Below are 17,387 nucleotides of genomic sequence, written 5' to 3'. Positions count from 1 at the left end.
GGGAAGGGAGGGAGGGAGGGAGGGAGGGAGGGAGGGAGGGAGGGAGGAAGGAAGGAAGGAAGGAAGGGCAATAGCACTTAGATTTATATACTGCTTCATAGCCCTCTCTAAGCGGTTTACAGAATCAGCCTCTTGCCCCCAACAATCTGGCTCCTCACTTTACCGACCTCTGCAGGACAAAAGGCTGAGTCAACCTTGAGCTGGTCAGGATCGAACTGCTGACAGTGGACAGAGTTAGCCTGCAATACTGCATTCTAACCTTTTACCTTCGCAGCTGTTATTACCCTGGCAAATCTAAACAGTTTTGATCAGTTTACGGCTCAGTATAGTGTGTGAATCCAGGAAATTAATCAGCCAGGGAGCCGTAGCGGTTTGCTGTCGTGGTTTAAGGGACCAGGCTAGAAATCAAGAGACGGTGAGTTCTAGCCCTGCCTCAGGCATGAAGTCAGTTGGGTGACCTTGGGCCAGTCACCTACTCTCAGCCCTAGGAAGGAAGCAATGTTGAAAAACCTTGCCCAGAAAACTGCAGGGACTTCTCCAGGCAGTTCCCGAGAAGAGGGGTGGAATTTTGCAGCCCCTGAAAAACTTAATGGTGGCACACGACTTTAGCATCTGCATGAAGCATCTGCATATAAAAGGTTCTAGGTACACGACTTCTGACACAATCAGCAGCTAATCCATTACGCTTATTGCTGTAATCGCCCGGCTGAAAGTCAGAGATGGAAGCTGCCCAGCGCTGGTTCCAAGTGGAGTGGCATTATCATAACATTATAAATCAGTAAATACAGCCTGAGAACCTCGGGCGGCAGCCGTTCATTCACAAAAGAGGCGTGAGGCTGCATTTTGCATACTGATGAAGGCATAGGGCCTCCGCACGGGACAAGCTTAACTGGGTCAAGGAGGGGTTGGTGTGTTGTGCAAACATTGCAAGCGAAGCAAGAAGCCTGGATCGGTTTAATTCCAAAGGCGGCTTTCCTAGACATTCAGTCCCTGGGTGTTTCACTCGTTTCCTGCTCTTAATAGCAATAGCACTTATAGACTTATATGCCGCTTCACAGTGCTTTGCAGCCCTCTCTCTCTCTCTAAGCGGTTTACAGAGTCAGCTTCTTGCCCCGCCAACAATCTGGGTCCTCATTTTACCCACCTCGGAAAGACGGAAGGCTGAGTCGACCTTGAGCCTGGTGAGATTCGAACGGCCAAATTGCAGGCAGCCAGAAACAGCCTGCAGTACTGCGCTCTAACCACTGTGCCACCGCGGCTTAAATACAGATAGTCCTTAGCTTACGACCACAATTCAGCCCAACATTTCCGTTGTTAAATGAGACATTTGTTAAGTGAGCTTTGGCCCGTTTTACGACCTTTCTTGCCTCGGTTGTTAAGTGAATCGCTGCAGTGGATAAGTTAGTAACCTGGTTGTTAAGGGAACCTGGCTTTCCCACTGACTTGGCTTGACTTCCTTTGGTGCAGTAGAATAAGGCCATAAAATAGAATAGAATAGAATAGAATAGAATAGAAATAGGAATAGAATAGAATAGAATAGAATAGAATAGAATAGAATAGAATAGAATAGAATAGAATATGGAAATAGAATAGAATAGAGTAGAGTAGAGTAGAGTAGAGTAGAATAGAATAGAATAGAATAGAATAGAATAGAATAGAATAGAATAGAATAGAATATGGAAATAGAATAGAATAGAGTAGAGTAGAGTAGAGTAGAATAGAATAGAATAGAATAGAATAGAATAGAATAGAATAGAATAGAATAGAATTCTTTATTGGCCAAGTGTGATTGGACACACAAGGAATTTGTCTTTGGTGCAGACGCTCTCAGTGTACGTAAAAGAAAAGATACCTTCATCAGGGTACAACACTTACTTAACGATAGTCATAGGGTACAAATTTAACAACGATACAACACTTAATGATAGTCATAGGCTACAAATAAGGAATCAGGAAACAATAACAGTTATTGTTTCCTGATTTGCTTATTTGCAATATCAGTATCATTAATATCAAACCTCAACTTTTTACTTTTACAAAATCGTATTAACTAGCCATTTCTATAACAGCAAATCTATCAAAATCAAAAATTCAAATTTTTTTTTTCCAACTCAAGCACAAAGTCCAGAAGCGGTTTCCAAGTAATAAAAGTATTTGCATTTTGCTTTGTTTCTGGAGATTTTTCTTTCCTCTCGAACACTCAGGTTAAGTAAAGTGCCCGAGTCCGCTGTCCCTCCTGTTTGACCCATCCCCTACTTTCCAACGCAGCCCTGCCAACCGGGTTGCACAAGGCAGGAAGCCGGTTTAACTGGCAGCCAAAACCGCCTTCCCACCTCTAGCCCAGACTGAGCTGTCGGAAGAGTTCGGTGTGCTTCTCACTGAGGGTGGTTTTTTTAAAAAACAAAAAAACAAAAAAACAAAACAAAACCCGGAGGGAGGGGTGAAATCAGACAACCCCTCCCAGCCCAAGAATTCCTTTTCCCTGCTTGCAAACCACAGAGGAATGGAACGGAGCAGGAGGTGGATGGAAAAAAAGTTGGCAGTCCCCAAGCAGGTATGGGGAGTTGGGAAGAGGAAGCGTGGGCTCAGACGAAATAAATTGCACCACGGTTCCACGAATGGGCTTGCGAGATGAACAGGTGAAGGGGAGGAAACGGTGGATTTCCTCCCCTGGAAGATCAGTAGGAAAGAGAGTAACCAAGCCTTTATCTTCTCCTTAACTAGGGATGGGCTGCTGGGGGTTCGCAAGGGTTCGGGAGAACCTCTAGCTAAGATTCTATGCAGTTTGGATAACCCCTAAATCCCACTACTGGCTGGCCCCACCCACCCCACCCCTATCCTCTCAGGAGTCCCCACGCGGCTCGTTTTGGATGCAGGTAAGTGCAGGGCGTGCCCAGAAGCTCAGGGAGGGCGAAAAACGGGCCTACTGGAAGTCCAGAGGAGGGGTCTCCAACTTTGGTCCCTTTAAGACTTGTGGACTTCAACTCCCAGAGTTCCTTAGCCAGCTTTGCTGGCTGAGGAACTCTGGGAGTTGAAGTCCACAAGTCTTAAAGGGACCAAGGTTGGAGAGTCTGGTCCAGAGGGCCTGCGGAGCCTGGGGAGGCCGAAACCGGTGGCTCAAGAAAAGCCTCCAGAGTCCGGGGAGGGCAAAAACGCCCCACCCACCATGGTGCAGGAGGCTGACTAGGCCATGCCCACCCAGCAACTGGGCAGAGAATCCTTGCTAAAATTCCTGAAGCTCACCCCTGTCCTTAACTGTCAGCTTTGGACTTCCTAAGCTGATCCAATAGAGATGATGCCATGGAAGACGTTTCATTATTGTCTTGGACAAACGGTTGTCCAATATTTTCTTGAAAACCTTTAGTCACGGTGTTAATCTCAAGTATTACAGTTACAAATTTAACCTCTATCACTATCTATTACCAATTCTACATTGATTAAAAACAAGATGGAACAGAAATTCCAAGCCCTCAAAGAATTGGGAATTTGTAGTCATCCAGAAGGAAATGATCATCTGTTTTTGTTTTTTATTTGTATCCCACATTTTTATTATTTTTTACATATCCAACATACCTTCCTCCTATTTTCCCCACAACAAAAAACTGTGAAATGGGTTGGGTTAAGAGAGAGTGACTGTTCCAAGTCACCCAGCCAGCTTTCAAGGTGGGACTAGAATTCCCCGTCCCCTGGCGATTGGCCCATAGTCACCCAGCTTGTTTTCATGCCTAAGGCAGGGCTAGAACTCACATTCTCCTGGTGACTAGCCCCAAATCACCCAGCTGGCTTTCACACTTAAGGCAGGACTACAACTCCTGGTCTCCCGTTTTCAAGCCTGGTCTAACCCCTAAAGTATGGGTGAAATGCTCCCAGTTCTGACTGGCTCTGGCGATTTGGTAGCGCCCGAGGTCGGTGGTGCAGCGATTGGGTAGCGATGGCGGAGCAAAGCTCCGCCCACCCACCCAGGTGTCGTTACTTCCTGGTTTTAATCAGGAAGTAATGTGTTTTTCCGTGCGCATGTGACGCGTGTGTGGCACATGCACTTCCGATCCGGTAAGGAAGTTCAAGTAGATTTCACCCCTGCCCTAAAGCAAAACTTGCTGACTTCATCAGTCAGCAATTCAGGATGGTCAGAAAGAGAGGAATTTTTTTTGATAGGTAGCTGGGAGTTCAAAGCCATCCGTTGTGGTTAATGGCCAGGGGGGTTAAGATAAGGAGAAAATTTCCTTGAAATTAAGCTAGGCCCTTGTCTCATTTCAAAGGCACACCCATTATAGTCCTCTTGACCATGGGGCCAAAAGGATTTGCTACGGCATTCTGGTTTTTTTCCATTTCCCAGTCTAACTCAGAAGCCTTAAAAAAAAAAAAGGCTCCCGCACACTCATGGAACGTCAGCCATTGTTCTCTGTGCAGGTATATTAGATATTTTAGAAGAGGTCAGAAACAGGAAAGCAGCAACTGAGAACAAACTGAAGTCTTTGGGGCTATTTTTTTGAGTTTTTTTTCTAAACGCCGCGGCGAAACTGGCAGAAACAGGATTCCACTAGGACCATTATACTGATTCATCAAAATTCTTGAGATGTTCTCACCCCAAAGGCCTCTCCTCCTCTCCATAATTTTGTTTCTTTCCTAAGGTGCTTTGCACCTACTGCTTGATCCTTGGTTCAAGGCCTTAATTTTAATTTTTGATAGGGACGCGATGGCTCAGTGGCTAAGACGCTGAGCTTGTCGATCAAAAAGTCGGCAGTACAGCGGTTCGAATCCCTCGTGCTGCCGCGTAACAGCGTGAGCTCCCGTAACTTGTCCCAGCTTCTGCCAACCTAGCAGTTCGAAAGCAGGTTAAAAAATGCAAGTAGAAAAATAGAGATCACCTTTGGTGGGAAGGGAACAGCATTACGGGCACCATTGGCGTTTAGTCATGCCGGCCACATGACCGCGGAGACGTCTTCGGACAGCACCGGCTCTTCGGCTTTGAAACGGAGATGAGCACCGCCCCCTAGAGTCGGGAACAACTAGCACGTATGTGCGAGGGGAACCTTCGCCTTTCCCTAACTTTGCACAGCACCTAGGAATTTATACGCACTTTGTACAGGTAGTTCCTCGACTTACAACAGTTCATTTAGTGACCGTGCAAAGTTACGACAGCCCTGAAAAAAGCGACTTACCGTTTTTCACTCTGACGACCACTGCAGCATCCCCGTGATCAAAATTCCGATGCTTGGCAACCGACTCATATTTATGACGGCCGCAGGGGCCTGGGGTCATGTGCTCCCTTTTCGCAACCTTCCGACAAGCAAAGACGGTGTGGAGGAAGCCAGATTCACTCACCGGCCGTGTGACTAACTTCACCACCGCAGGGATTCACTTAAACACGGTGACAAGAAAAGTCGTAAACCGGAGCAAAACCCACTTAATAAATGCCTCGGCTAGCAACAGAAATTTCGGGCTCAATTGTGGTTGTTACGTCAAGTACTACCTCTACACATGTATCCAACGAGTAGATTTAAAGTTAAGAAAATTTTAAACCATACTAAAAAAGTCGTTTTGGGTGGGAGTATTTTCTTTAGGAGGAAGAGCGAGAATAATTTAAATGTCTAGCACAGGATACGGGATGTTCCCATTTGAAGAGATCTATAATCAAGACGAATTCCTTGTGTGTCCAATCACACCTGGCCAATAAAGAATTGTCTTCTCTTCTAATGAAATAGACTAGACTAGTTTCTGGTTTGAAGGGCGCTTGCTGGGCGTTGCCATCTCTCCCTTTAATGACTTCCTTTCTTCTTTCAACACCTTTCAGTGTTTTTCCGAGGCAACTCAAACCATTTAAATGGATATATTTTTTTTAAATGTGCATCTTTATACAGGCGCCCATTTTAAGTACATAACTCCAGGCGATTAATAAATGAGTTCTCCTGGGGGGAAAAACAAACATATTAAATCCCTATAAACAAAACAGAAGTTTTAGTTGAAAATGACCCAAATAAAGCACTGCGTAACGAGCTCGCAGCTTACAATTGGAATCCCAATTTCTGTTGCTAAGCAAGGCGGTTGTTTCAGGGAGTTGTGTCCAATCCGGCATCCTTTTTTCTGCCACGGTTGTTAAGTGGATCACACGGCTGTTAAGCGAATCTGATTTCCATCATTGACTTTGCTTGTTGGAAGCTGGCTAGGTGATTGTGTGTGTCTCTCACACACACACACACACACATGCTGCGGCCATCATAAATACATGCCGGTTGCCAAGCACCTGAATTTTGATAACCTGACCCCGGGATGCTGCGTTGGTCGTAGTTTGAGGACCAGTCGTAAGTCATATTTTTCAGTGCCATTATAACTTCAAACAGTCACTAAGCAAATGGTTATAAGCGGAGGACTTCCCGAATCAGGTTCCTCTGACACAGTGGTTCCCAAACCTTTTAGCACCAGGGACCAGTTTCACGGAAGACAATTTTTCCACGGACCCACGTGTGTGTTTGTGTGTGCGAGGGCACAATCTAGATCCCTCAAACGCAGTTTACAGTTCACTTGCCTGTCGCTCGCTTCCAGCTATGTGGCCTGGTTCCTAACAGGCCACGGACTGGCACTGCTCTGTGGCCCAGGGTTAGGGACCCTTGCTTTAACATAACCTCGGACACTAAATGCCTGGAGAAAAACCCAGAATTGATCTAATCTCAGAGGACAGACTTTGAATCAGCAAGAGTGAACAAAATCTCAGCCAACAACGGGAAACCAATGCCAACTGGTCAGTCTCAAATACCACCCTACCAACCAGGAACAACAGAATAATAACAGAACAACTGTTCTGTGGGTCTTCTAGTCCACCCCCTGCTTGAAGAGGAGACCCTATACCCGTGATGGCGATCCTATGGCACACGTGCCACAGGTGGCACACCTAGCCATATCTGCGGGCACACGAGCCGTTGCCCTAGCTCAACTCCAGCGTGCATGTTTGCGCCGGCCACCTGATTTTCGGCTGGCCCTGCCCATTCCCAGGAGTCTCCACGCGGCCCGTTTTGGATGCCAGGTAACTAGAGGGCTCGCACAGAGGCTCTGGGAGGGTGTTTTCGGCCTCCAGAGGGCCTCCGGGGGTGGGGAGGACGTTTTCGCCCTCCCCAGGCTCCAAGAAAGACTCTGGAGCCTGTGGAGGTTGAAAAATGGGCGTACTGGAAGTCTGGAAACTGGCAGTTTCTAGCTTCCGGAGGCTTCAGGGGGGCCTGCTAGGCCCAAAACTGTTGTGTCTCGTCCGATCTCACCACAGCCGGGGCCTTCTTATCTGCTTCCGAATACGGAGGAATGTCCTAGTATGCCTCCCGGCCCCAGCCCTGACTCCATGCCCAGACAGGCTGAAGAGGAGGAAGTATCTCCAGCCCCCAGCTCTGGCTCCAGGCAAACGGAGCAACTAGACCCCTCCCCCTTCTCCACAGCATGTGAGCCTGAGAAAGGTCAATTGCCAACAGCTGCAGACTGGAGTGACCCTCGCGTCAGAAGACTTGATAGGCGGAGGCAACAGAAGGAAGGGAGGGGCAGGCCTGGATAAGTGCTGAGTCATGGAGCCACACCTCATGGCCTATATAAAGGATCTGCTTTCTGGCAGTCTCTGAGTCAGGCAAAGTCTAAACATATCTTGCTGAAGTCACTTTCTGGTCTCCTGCCTGCCCTGAGAACTTTGCTAGGACTTTGGCAGAGCTGCAGAGGCACGCCTGATTCGGATTTCCCTGACCCGGCCGTCAGCGGAGGAGTGGGACACGACAAAAACTGGGTGCAGGGGTCATGCACACAAGCGCAGGGAACGGAGCACGGGGTGGGTGGGTGGGGCACTGAATTATGGATGTGGCCACGCGTACTTTCAGCACCCGAGGAAAAAAAGGTTCGCCATCACTGCCCTATACCATTCCTGACAAATGGCTGTCCAGTCTCTTCTTAAAAAGCACCCACAACTTCTGGTGGCAAGCAGTTCCACTGGTTAATCGTTCTCATTGTTAGGAAGTTTCTCCTTAATTCCAGGTTGCTTCTCTCCTTGATTAGTTTCCATCCGCTGCTGCTTATCCTGCCTTCAGGTGCTTTGGAGGATAGGTGGGCCCCCTCCTCTTTGTGGCAGACCCTCAGTGGTTGGAACATCGCTATCATGTCTCCCCTAGACATGGAGCCAACCGAGTCAGAGATGACGCTCTTGAAACCTGCGTAATTTTCTACATGCTCCTAACATTTTTCCAGCCTGCTTCAGCATCTTCCCTTTCCTTTGCCTCCCCCGCCACACCAGCCGAAAAATTCAGCTGCCAGGACAGAAGCACCTGCCAAGCTGCCAGGCAGGGTGTATGTAGGCTGCTGCCTGCCAACAGGGAAACTGGAAATTCTGCCTCGCTTGAGTTAGAACAGGCTGTTCCCCTCCCGGCTGCAAAGAGAGCCAAAGCGTGGCATTCTGGGAAACAGGTGTTCGGCTTTCCCGGCTAGGTGGGTGGTGGCTGCGGCTGGCTCGGAGAAGAGGAAAAAGAGAGAGAGAGAGAGAGACGTGGCAAGAGATGAGAAAAAGCACCCGGCTGGGCCAGCCTTTTTGAAGCCCTGCCTGAGCTGGGCAGGCTGGCACTGCCCCTCCTAGAATTCCTAAGCAGCGTGGCGCTTTTGAAGCTGGAAGGGGTCCCATTCCAGCTGGGAAAGGGGTACCTCCCGCTCCATCCCCTTATTTTCTCAGCACAGGGCAGTTTTGCCACGTTTTTGTACACGGTACAGTCGGAAGTCATCCAAGACATTTTGCGCCTTGTGAGTTTGAGGTTCAAGTATAGGAGCCCTGATGGAGCAGTGGTTAGAATGCAGTATTGCAGGCTAAGTCTGCCCACTGCCAGGAGTTCGATACTAACTGGCTTGAGATTAACTCAGCCTTCCGTGGTGGGTAAAAAGGGGACCCAGATTGTTGGAGGCAACAATCTCTCTCTAAGCGGTTTATATAGTATACCTCTTGCCCCCAACAATCTGGGTCCAAATTTTACCCACCTCGGAAGGATGGAAGGCTGAGTCAACCTTGAGCCGGTAAGATTCAAACTGCCAAACTGCCAGTGATCAGCAGAAACAGCCTGCAGTATATCGCGCTCTAACCACTGTGCCACGGCGGCTTCAATACAGATAGTCCTTAGCTTATGACCACAATTCAGCCCAACATTTCCGTTGTTAAATGAGACATTTGTTAAGTGAGCTTTGCGATGGAGGGCTGAGTCCACTTTGAGCCGGTGAGAATCGAACTGCTGGCAGTGGGCAGAATTGGCCTGCAGTACTGCATTCTAACCACTGTGCTGTGCCACTATTAAAATGACCAGATGAAGAGGAAAAAAAAAAACAGGTTCCAAAGCTTGGCGATTTAAATGCTTTTAACGACAGATATTGGACCCCGCATCCCTGAAAAGTGTCCCTCTGCCCAAGACCAAAAAATGTTGGGAATTTTGTTTGTTTAAATTTAAAGACTTTTTTGGCTCCCCTAACCTTCTGCGCACTCACCAATTGTTCCCCTGAGAGCACTTCCAGAAGGCGCAGCAGCATGCGTCCGTCTCGCAGGTCGCTGTACAGATCGCTGATGCGGCAGGTGACCCGGGCCAGGTGCGAGTTGACCCATTTGGTGAACGTCTTCTTCTGTACTGCTTCTCGTTCATCTGCAAAGAGAAAGCCAGTGTTTTGAGGAACCTCACAACCACAACCTGAAGCTTCCTTGGAGCTGTCGGAAAAAAGAAGGGTGAGCTGTTCGTACTTTCCTGCAGCTGCCAAACAGGGGCCTAACTTCGATCTACAGTTGTTGGCTAAATTGCTTTAATGTCACCGAAAGAAGGAAACATTGTCAGTATAGTTTTGTTTTTTTTCAAAAATGCGCGCGCAGCTTTTGAGATGGAGCCAGAGGCATCCGTAGGGGATGCAGAAAAGTCGAGATCAGGGGTCAGCAACCTGCGGCTCTGGAGCCGCATTGGCCCTTTCACCCCTCTGCTGCGGCTCCCTGTCACTCAAAATATGCGTCACAACCGCCAATGTGCGACACCCCGCCGGCACACGATTTATTGAGCTTTTCAACGCCCCTGGTAGGCCAACCATAGATAAATCCAAGAAAAGAAAAGTTTCAGAAGAAAACAGAACGTTTAATTCAACTGCATATGCTAGTTTTGTGGCCGCTCAGGAAATAGTCAGGCACGGGAAGGGTTTTTGTGGCTCCCGGTGTTTTCTTTTCTGTGGGAAACGGGTCCAAGTGGCTCTTTTGAGTGTTTAAGGTTGCAGACCCCTGGTCAAGATGGAAACACCTGCGGCTTTATTATGGACCGATAAAGGGGAATATTTGTAGCTTAGGGTTGAAAGGAGGGGTCCTGGCGCTCTCTGAGCTTGCATGTTTTCTTGCAAAGGTAACCTCATCTGATAATAATAGTATTATCCAACATATGACAGATGTTTGGGTATTTGGGTAATGTTGGTTGTTATTATCCAACATATGTTAGATGTTTGGGTAAAGAAACATCTGTAAGAAAACAACCAAGCACAGAGAGCAGTAACAATCACTCACTTCATTACGTCTATGCAGCATATGTAAGAAAAGGAGCAGAGCTGCAATTAATTACAACCATAATTTATTTGATTTTTATCCCACCTTCATTACTTTATAGGTTAACTCAAGGGGACAAGCATAACCTCACTCTTCCTCTTTTACCAAAGGACAACAACCCTGTGAAGGTGGGTTGGGCAAACATAACCTTCCTCTAAGTCAGGGGTCTCCAACCTTGGCAACTTTAAGACTTGTGGACTTCAACTCCCAGAATTCCTGGATTCTAGGAGTTGAAGTCCACAAGTCTTAAAGTTGCCAAGGTTGGAGACCCCTGCTCTAAGTAATTCTTCCTCATCCTTTCCCCCCCCCCCACAACAACAACAACCCTGTGAAGTGGGTTGGGCTGAAAGGGTGACATTGGCCCAGAGTCCCCCAACTGGTTTTCATGTCTAAGGCGGGACTAGAACTCACAACTCTCATGGTGATTGGCTCAAAGGCACCCAAGCCAGCTTTCATTTCGCGACTTACGACGGGTCCTCACATTGATGACCATCGCAGTCACATGATCAAAATTTGGGCACTTGACATTGGCATGAAAGTTGCAGCGTTCAGTTACTTGTTAGGTGATTCTGACTTTCCCATTGATTTTATTTGTCAGAAGGTCGCAAAAGGAGATCACATGACCCCGGGGAAACCATCATAAATATCAGTCTCGATTTTGATCAAATGGCCTTAGGGATGCTGCAATGGTCAGAAGTGTGGAAAAACGGGCCAATCACATTTTTCAGTGCCATTGTAACTTCAAACGGTCACTAAACGAACTGTTGCAAGTCAAGGACTCCCTGTACGATTAGACAAAGATGAAGAGATGGAAAAGATCAAGGAACTCATATACATGACAGCCGCTGCTGAATTGGGATAAGAAAGAAGGGGTTTCATTTATTTGTATGTATTTAAAGGAGAGGTGGGGTATAAGGGATGCGGTGGCTCAGTGGTTAAGACGTTGAGCTTCTTGACCAAAAGCTTGGCAGTTCAGCGGTTCTAATCCCTAGCGCCGCATAATGGGGTGAGCTCCCGTGACTTGTCCCAGCTTCTGCCAACCTAGCAGTTCGAAAGCAGGTAAAAAATGCAAGTAGAAAAATAGGGACCACCTTTGGTGGGAAGGGAAGAGCGTTCCGTGCGCCTTTGGCATTTAAGTCATGCCGGCCACATGACCACGGAGACGTCTTGGGACAGCGCTGGCTCTTTGGCTTTGAAACGGAGAGGAGCACCGCCTCCTAGAGGCAGGAACGACTAGCACATATGCAAGGGGAACATTTATCTTTACCTATTTAAAGGAGGGGTAATTTTTTTTTTTTTAAAAAGTGCTTTGACAAGGAGACAGTAACATGCAGCCAGCAGCTGTTCCAAGGTAACAGGAGAAGGCAAGGCAGCCAGCCCTTGTTTGAATTAAAGATTTTTTTTTCTTAATTAAAATGGCTGCATTCTCCACTCATGGCATTAATCACAATCATGCAAATCTCTTAATTTTTATACTGCAAGATAGCTTCCTAACCACTCGCGACTGCCATTTCTGTCTTTTGCTGCTTCTATGCCGTGCTTTTTAAATTGCTGTTTTTATTTCGAAAAGCTCAGCTGATAATTATAGAATGCTGTAATCCAAGGAAAAACTGTTTCCAGACAGGTGTTGTGTGATCCAGAGGTGCTGCATTATGAATGCAACCTTTTGCCCTCTTAAATTAATAGCAATCGATCAATGCTTATATAAAGAGACAGTGTTATTATTATTATTGCAAAATAACTTGATTACAGTTAAAACCCATAACTCATAATTTCATAAAATCAGGGAGAAAAAGGAAGAAAAGAAAAAGGAAATTCAGTTGCAGTAAAATTTAAATTATGATTTGAAACCCAAGTAAGATCAGGTATCTTACATCCAAATGGGATCAGAAATACTTATGACCGCACCTGAAACCAGAACTTCTGTTCTTAAGCAAGATGGTTGTTAAGTGAGTCACACTTGATTTTATGACCTTTTTGCCATGGTTGTTAAGTGAATCACCGCACATGTTAAGTGAATGAGGAGGTCATTAAACAAATCTGGTTCCTCCATTGACTTTACTAGTTGGAAGGCAACGGGGCAGGTCACACATAGCGATCACATGACCCTTGTTTTCAAATGCCCAAATTTTGACAACAGGACCGTGCAGTTGCTGTGACAGTCATAAGTGTGAGGACTGGTCGTAAGTTTTTTTTTCTTTTCCAGTGCCATTGTAACTTGGAACAGTTGCTAAACAAATGGTTGTAAGTCAAGGACCGACTATATGCTTCTTAAACAACAACCAACCAATGTGATTTTTAACATGAGGACGCCTATCATTATGTCTTTTCAAACTGAATTTTTACAGATTACAGATTAACAAGAGTTGGAAGGGACCTTGTAGGTCATCTAGTCCAACCCCCCACCCAAGCAGGAGACCCTATACCAGCGATGGCTAACCTTTTTGTCGTCGCGCGCCCGCACCCATAATGCAATGCACGTGCGATACACCCCCCCCCACGCGCCCTACTCCCCTGCACATGCGCACGTGATCCGAGTTTACCTATAATGTCTTGTTTCATACAAGCCTAGCGGGAGGTTTATTAAAAAAAAATAAAAAGCTGCAGATCAATTTGATCTTGGTTGCAGAGAATACTGGCGGTCCTTGACTTAACAACAGTTCATTTAGTGGCCATTTGAAGTTAAAACAACACTGGGGGAAAAAGTGAGTTGTGACCATTTTTCACATTTAGGACCGTTGCAGCATCCCGATGGTCACGTGATCAAAATTTAGCTGCTTGGCTGACTCCTATTTATGGATGGTTTAAATCAAGGGTCTCCAACCTTGGCAATTTTAAGCCTTCAACTCCCAGAATTCCCCAGCCAGCTTTGCTGCCAAAGTTGTCAAAGTTGGAGACCCCTGGTTTCATTTGACAAGCAAATTCAATGGGGGAGCCAGGTTCACTTAACAACCGGGTGACTAACGGAACAGCTACAGGGATCCACTTAAGAACTGTGCCAAGTGAAGTCGTAAAACAAGGGCCTCTGGTGGCTCAACACAGCTGCTTGCAATTACTGCAAGTTCAAGTCCCACCAGGCCCAAGGTTGACTCAGCCTTCCATCCTTTATAAGGTAGGTAAAATAAGGACCCAGATTGTTGGGGGCAATAAGTTGAGTTTGTATATAATATACAAATGGATGAAGACTATTGCTTAACACAGTGTAAGCCGCCCTGAATCTTCGGAGAAGGGCGGGATATAAATTCAAATTTAAAAAAAATTCAAATTTTTTAAAAAAAAGGCGAATTTCCCACTGAACAGCATGAATTTTGGGCTCGCGAGTTGAAGGACTACCTGCGTACTCCTTGCGATTGAGCAGCACGCACAAATTGGCCAAATGGCTCGCGAGTTGGCAGGTTGCTGCGCTGGGGGGGGGGGGGAAATGCAAAAGCAAATATTAAAAATGGCCTTGCCCGTTCACAGGGCACAGCACCATATGTCTCTGTTTACATGTTCCTTCCAGCTTCTCAGAAAGCCTTCCTCTGTTGGCGCCTGGATCGTATGCAAATCGGCCAGCATCGATGAGTGGGTTGGAAGGAAGATGATCTTTGACGGGCAGAATGATTCAACTGCCTGGGCAAATCTCTCATTTCTTACCCAAGAAATCTTCTATTCTTTAAGATGCCATAGAGTCCTCCCCCCCACCCCCACCCCCCACCCCGGTTAGGTGCCAGGTAAATACTAGGTCTCACTGACCCAGGTGACCTTCTAGCTAAGGTCTCGTCCGGCCAAACTCTTTTGGTCTTAATTTTATTGCTCACAGCTTAAACCGTACATAAAGTCAGTCCGTCATTGTTTCGAATCACTACTTTGTCATGAAATTTACAAGATGGCTCTGGGCAAGTCAAGTCTGCCCTCAGCCCCCACCACTCCCCTCTCCTCCAATCTACAACAAAAGGGGAGGGGGTGGTATCATTTTCTTATTGAAGTTGTTTGTCCTCATAATGATTCAGCCATAATACAAAGAACGAGCTTTCAACGCGTGAAAGGGCTACATAGCCGCCAAATACTAATATTTACAAATAAAGTTGGCAACAGAAGGTGGCCTAAAAGAAACCTTCAATCAGTCAGAATAGAGACGGAAGGGACCTTGGAGGTCTTCTAGTCCAACCCCCTGCTCAAGCAGGAGACTTTATGCCATTCCAGACAAATGGCTGCACAATCTCTTCTTGAAAACCTCCAGCGATGGAGCACCTACAACCTCTGATGGCAAGCTGTTCCACTGGTTAATTGTCCTCCCTGTTAGAAAATTAGTTCTAGGTTGTTTCTCTCCTTGATCAGTTTCCATCCATTGTTTCTTGTCCTGCCCTCAGGAGAATAGCTTGACTCCCTCTTCTTTGGGGCAGCCCCTCAAATACTGGAAGACTGCTTTCATGTCACCCATAGTCCTACTTTTCTCTAGACTACCCAAACCCAAATCCTGCAACCGCTCTTTGTATATTTTTGTCTACAGAATATGACTTCTGTAACAGAATCATCAGTGCTTGGAATACTTTACCTGACTCTGTGGTCTCTTCCCATAATCCTAAAAGTTTTATCCAAAAACTTTCTACTATTGACCTCACCCCATTCCTAAGAGGACCATAAGGGGCGTGCATAAGCGCACAAACGTGCCTACCGTTCCTGTCCTATTGTTTTTCTTTTCTTCTTCCTATATATATATGCTTATACCTCCTTATATTTACTCATATATGTGTTTATATACTATATAATCTTTTTGTATGATACCTACATATATTGTTGTGACAAAATAAATAAATAAATAAATAATCACCTTAGCTGCTTTTTCTTTGGCACTTTTTCCAAAGTCTCAACATCTTTTTTTTTGTGTAATGTGGGGGACCAAAACTGGATGCAGTATTCCCTCCCGACTCAAGATATTTGATTACAGGTAGTCCTCGACTTAGAACCGTTCATTTAGTGACTGACGTTACAAAGGCACTCAAGGCACAAAAAATGTGATTTACAACCAATCTTCCGGGCTAATGACCATCGCAGCGTCCCTGGGTTCATCAGCTTGATTGCAAACTGGGCGCATTGGCGAACAGCAGGTATTTATTTATGATGCTTGCAAGCATCCCATTTACATTACCATTATTTTGTTTTCGTAAGCCTTCCAGCGTCACTGAGAGAGTGAGTGGGCAGCCGTATAAATTCTCTTACATAAATAAAACAAATAAATAAATAAATAAGCCATTTAACACCTTGCCCTCTGGCTTCTGACAAGCAAAGCCAATGAGGATAGACAGTAGGAGGTCACAAGTTACGGTCACGTCTCACTTCATGACCACGGGTAAAACAAAACAAAAAAGTTGTAAAATCGGTTGCAGCCTTATCAAGGCATTATAAAGTTCACTTTAACAGATTAACAAGAGTTGGAAGGAACCTTGGAGGTCATCTAGTCTAACCCCCTACTTAGGCAGGGGGTCTAACCCCTACACCGTTTCTGACCGATGGCAGTCTAGTCTCTTCTCGAAAGCCTCCGGTGATGAAGCTCCCACAACTTCCGAAGGCAACTTCTGTTCCATCGGTTGATGGTTCTCACTGTCAGGAAATTTCTCCTTATTTCCATTTCCATGTGTTGCCTCGCTTAATGACCACCCATTGCTTAACAATGCATTTTTCTGGTCGCGACAGTGGTCATAAGTTGAGGACTATCTGTATTTGCCTCCTGTCCCCCCCCCTCAATAGCTTGCGATGGATGAGCTGTTTTGGAGAAGAGGATCACCAAGGAGCTATAGCAGGGGTAGTCAATCTTTTTATACCTACCGCCCACTTTTGTATCTCTGTTAGTAGTAAAATTTTCTAACTGCCCACTGGTTCCACAGTGATGCGCCGTGTATTGTCGTCTGCGCATGCCTCTCGCGCATCGTGGATTGGGTTGGGTTGGGGGGAGGCCGCCGGCTACCAGTTCTGCTTGTCTGTTACAGCTGAGTGATATGGGGGGAAATGTGTGAGCTATTCTGGGAGGAGGCTCTTTTGTTTGTGGTCGCACTATAGCGCCATTTAGTTTCACTTACGTAACGTGAACTAAATTTACGCGCGGGTGATACAAATAGTATATTTTCAGAAATTTAAATTGTCACGGGGAATTTGATGAAAACCTAATGAAAATGTTTTTAAATAATTTATTTAAAATAAAATAATTATTTTAAATAACCTGTTTGGAACCCTCACCATATCTCTGACATCAGTACAATTGAACGTGTCCAGAAATATTTTACAAGAAGAGTTCTCCATTCCTCTGTAAACAACAAAATACCTTATCCTACTAGACTTGAAATCCTGGGCTTGGAAAACTTGGAACTCCGTCGCCTTCGACAAGACCTAAGTTTAACTCATAGAATCATCTATTGTAATGTCCTTCCTGTCAAAGACTACTTCAGCTTTAATTGCAATAATACAAGAGCAACCAATAGATTTAAACTTAATGTCAACCGCTTTAATCTAGATTGCAGAAAATATGACTTCTGTAACAGAATCATCAGTGCTTGGAATACTTTACCTGACTCTGTGGTCTCTTCTCATAATCCTAAAAGCTTTAACCAAAAACTTTCTACTATTGACCTCACCCCATTCCTAAGAGGACCATAAGGGGCATGCATAAGCGCACAAACGTGCCTACCGTTCCTGTCCTATTGTTTTTCTTTTCTTCTATACCTTTATATACTATATAACCTTTCTGTATGATAGTTACATATATTGTTGTGACAAAATAAATAAATAAATAAAATAAATAATGCTATGAAATTTTTTTAAAAAGTCAATTAAATTAAAAAAAAGG

General features: G+C 45.7%; 1 protein-coding gene across 5 annotated transcripts in view; it reads right to left on the bottom strand.

Annotated features, from left to right (window-relative positions):
- SPTBN2 (spectrin beta, non-erythrocytic 2) overlaps positions 1-17,387 on the bottom strand; it is a 124,120-nt gene that overhangs the window by 59,410 nt on the left and 47,323 nt on the right. For all 5 annotated transcript variants that reach the window (XM_058160117.1, XM_058160116.1, XM_058160113.1 and 2 more), the window contains one exon: positions 9,484-9,635. In XM_058160117.1, the coding sequence (XP_058016100.1) occupies positions 9,484-9,635 (152 nt within the window). The remainder of the gene's footprint in view (positions 1-9,483; positions 9,636-17,387) is intronic.

The sequence above is a fragment of the Ahaetulla prasina genome, chromosome 17, assembly GCF_028640845.1.
Source record: "Ahaetulla prasina isolate Xishuangbanna chromosome 17, ASM2864084v1, whole genome shotgun sequence".
NCBI classification, from domain to species: Eukaryota; Metazoa; Chordata; class Lepidosauria; order Squamata; family Colubridae; genus Ahaetulla; species Ahaetulla prasina.
This window is presented reverse-complemented; position numbering and strand designations above follow the sequence as displayed.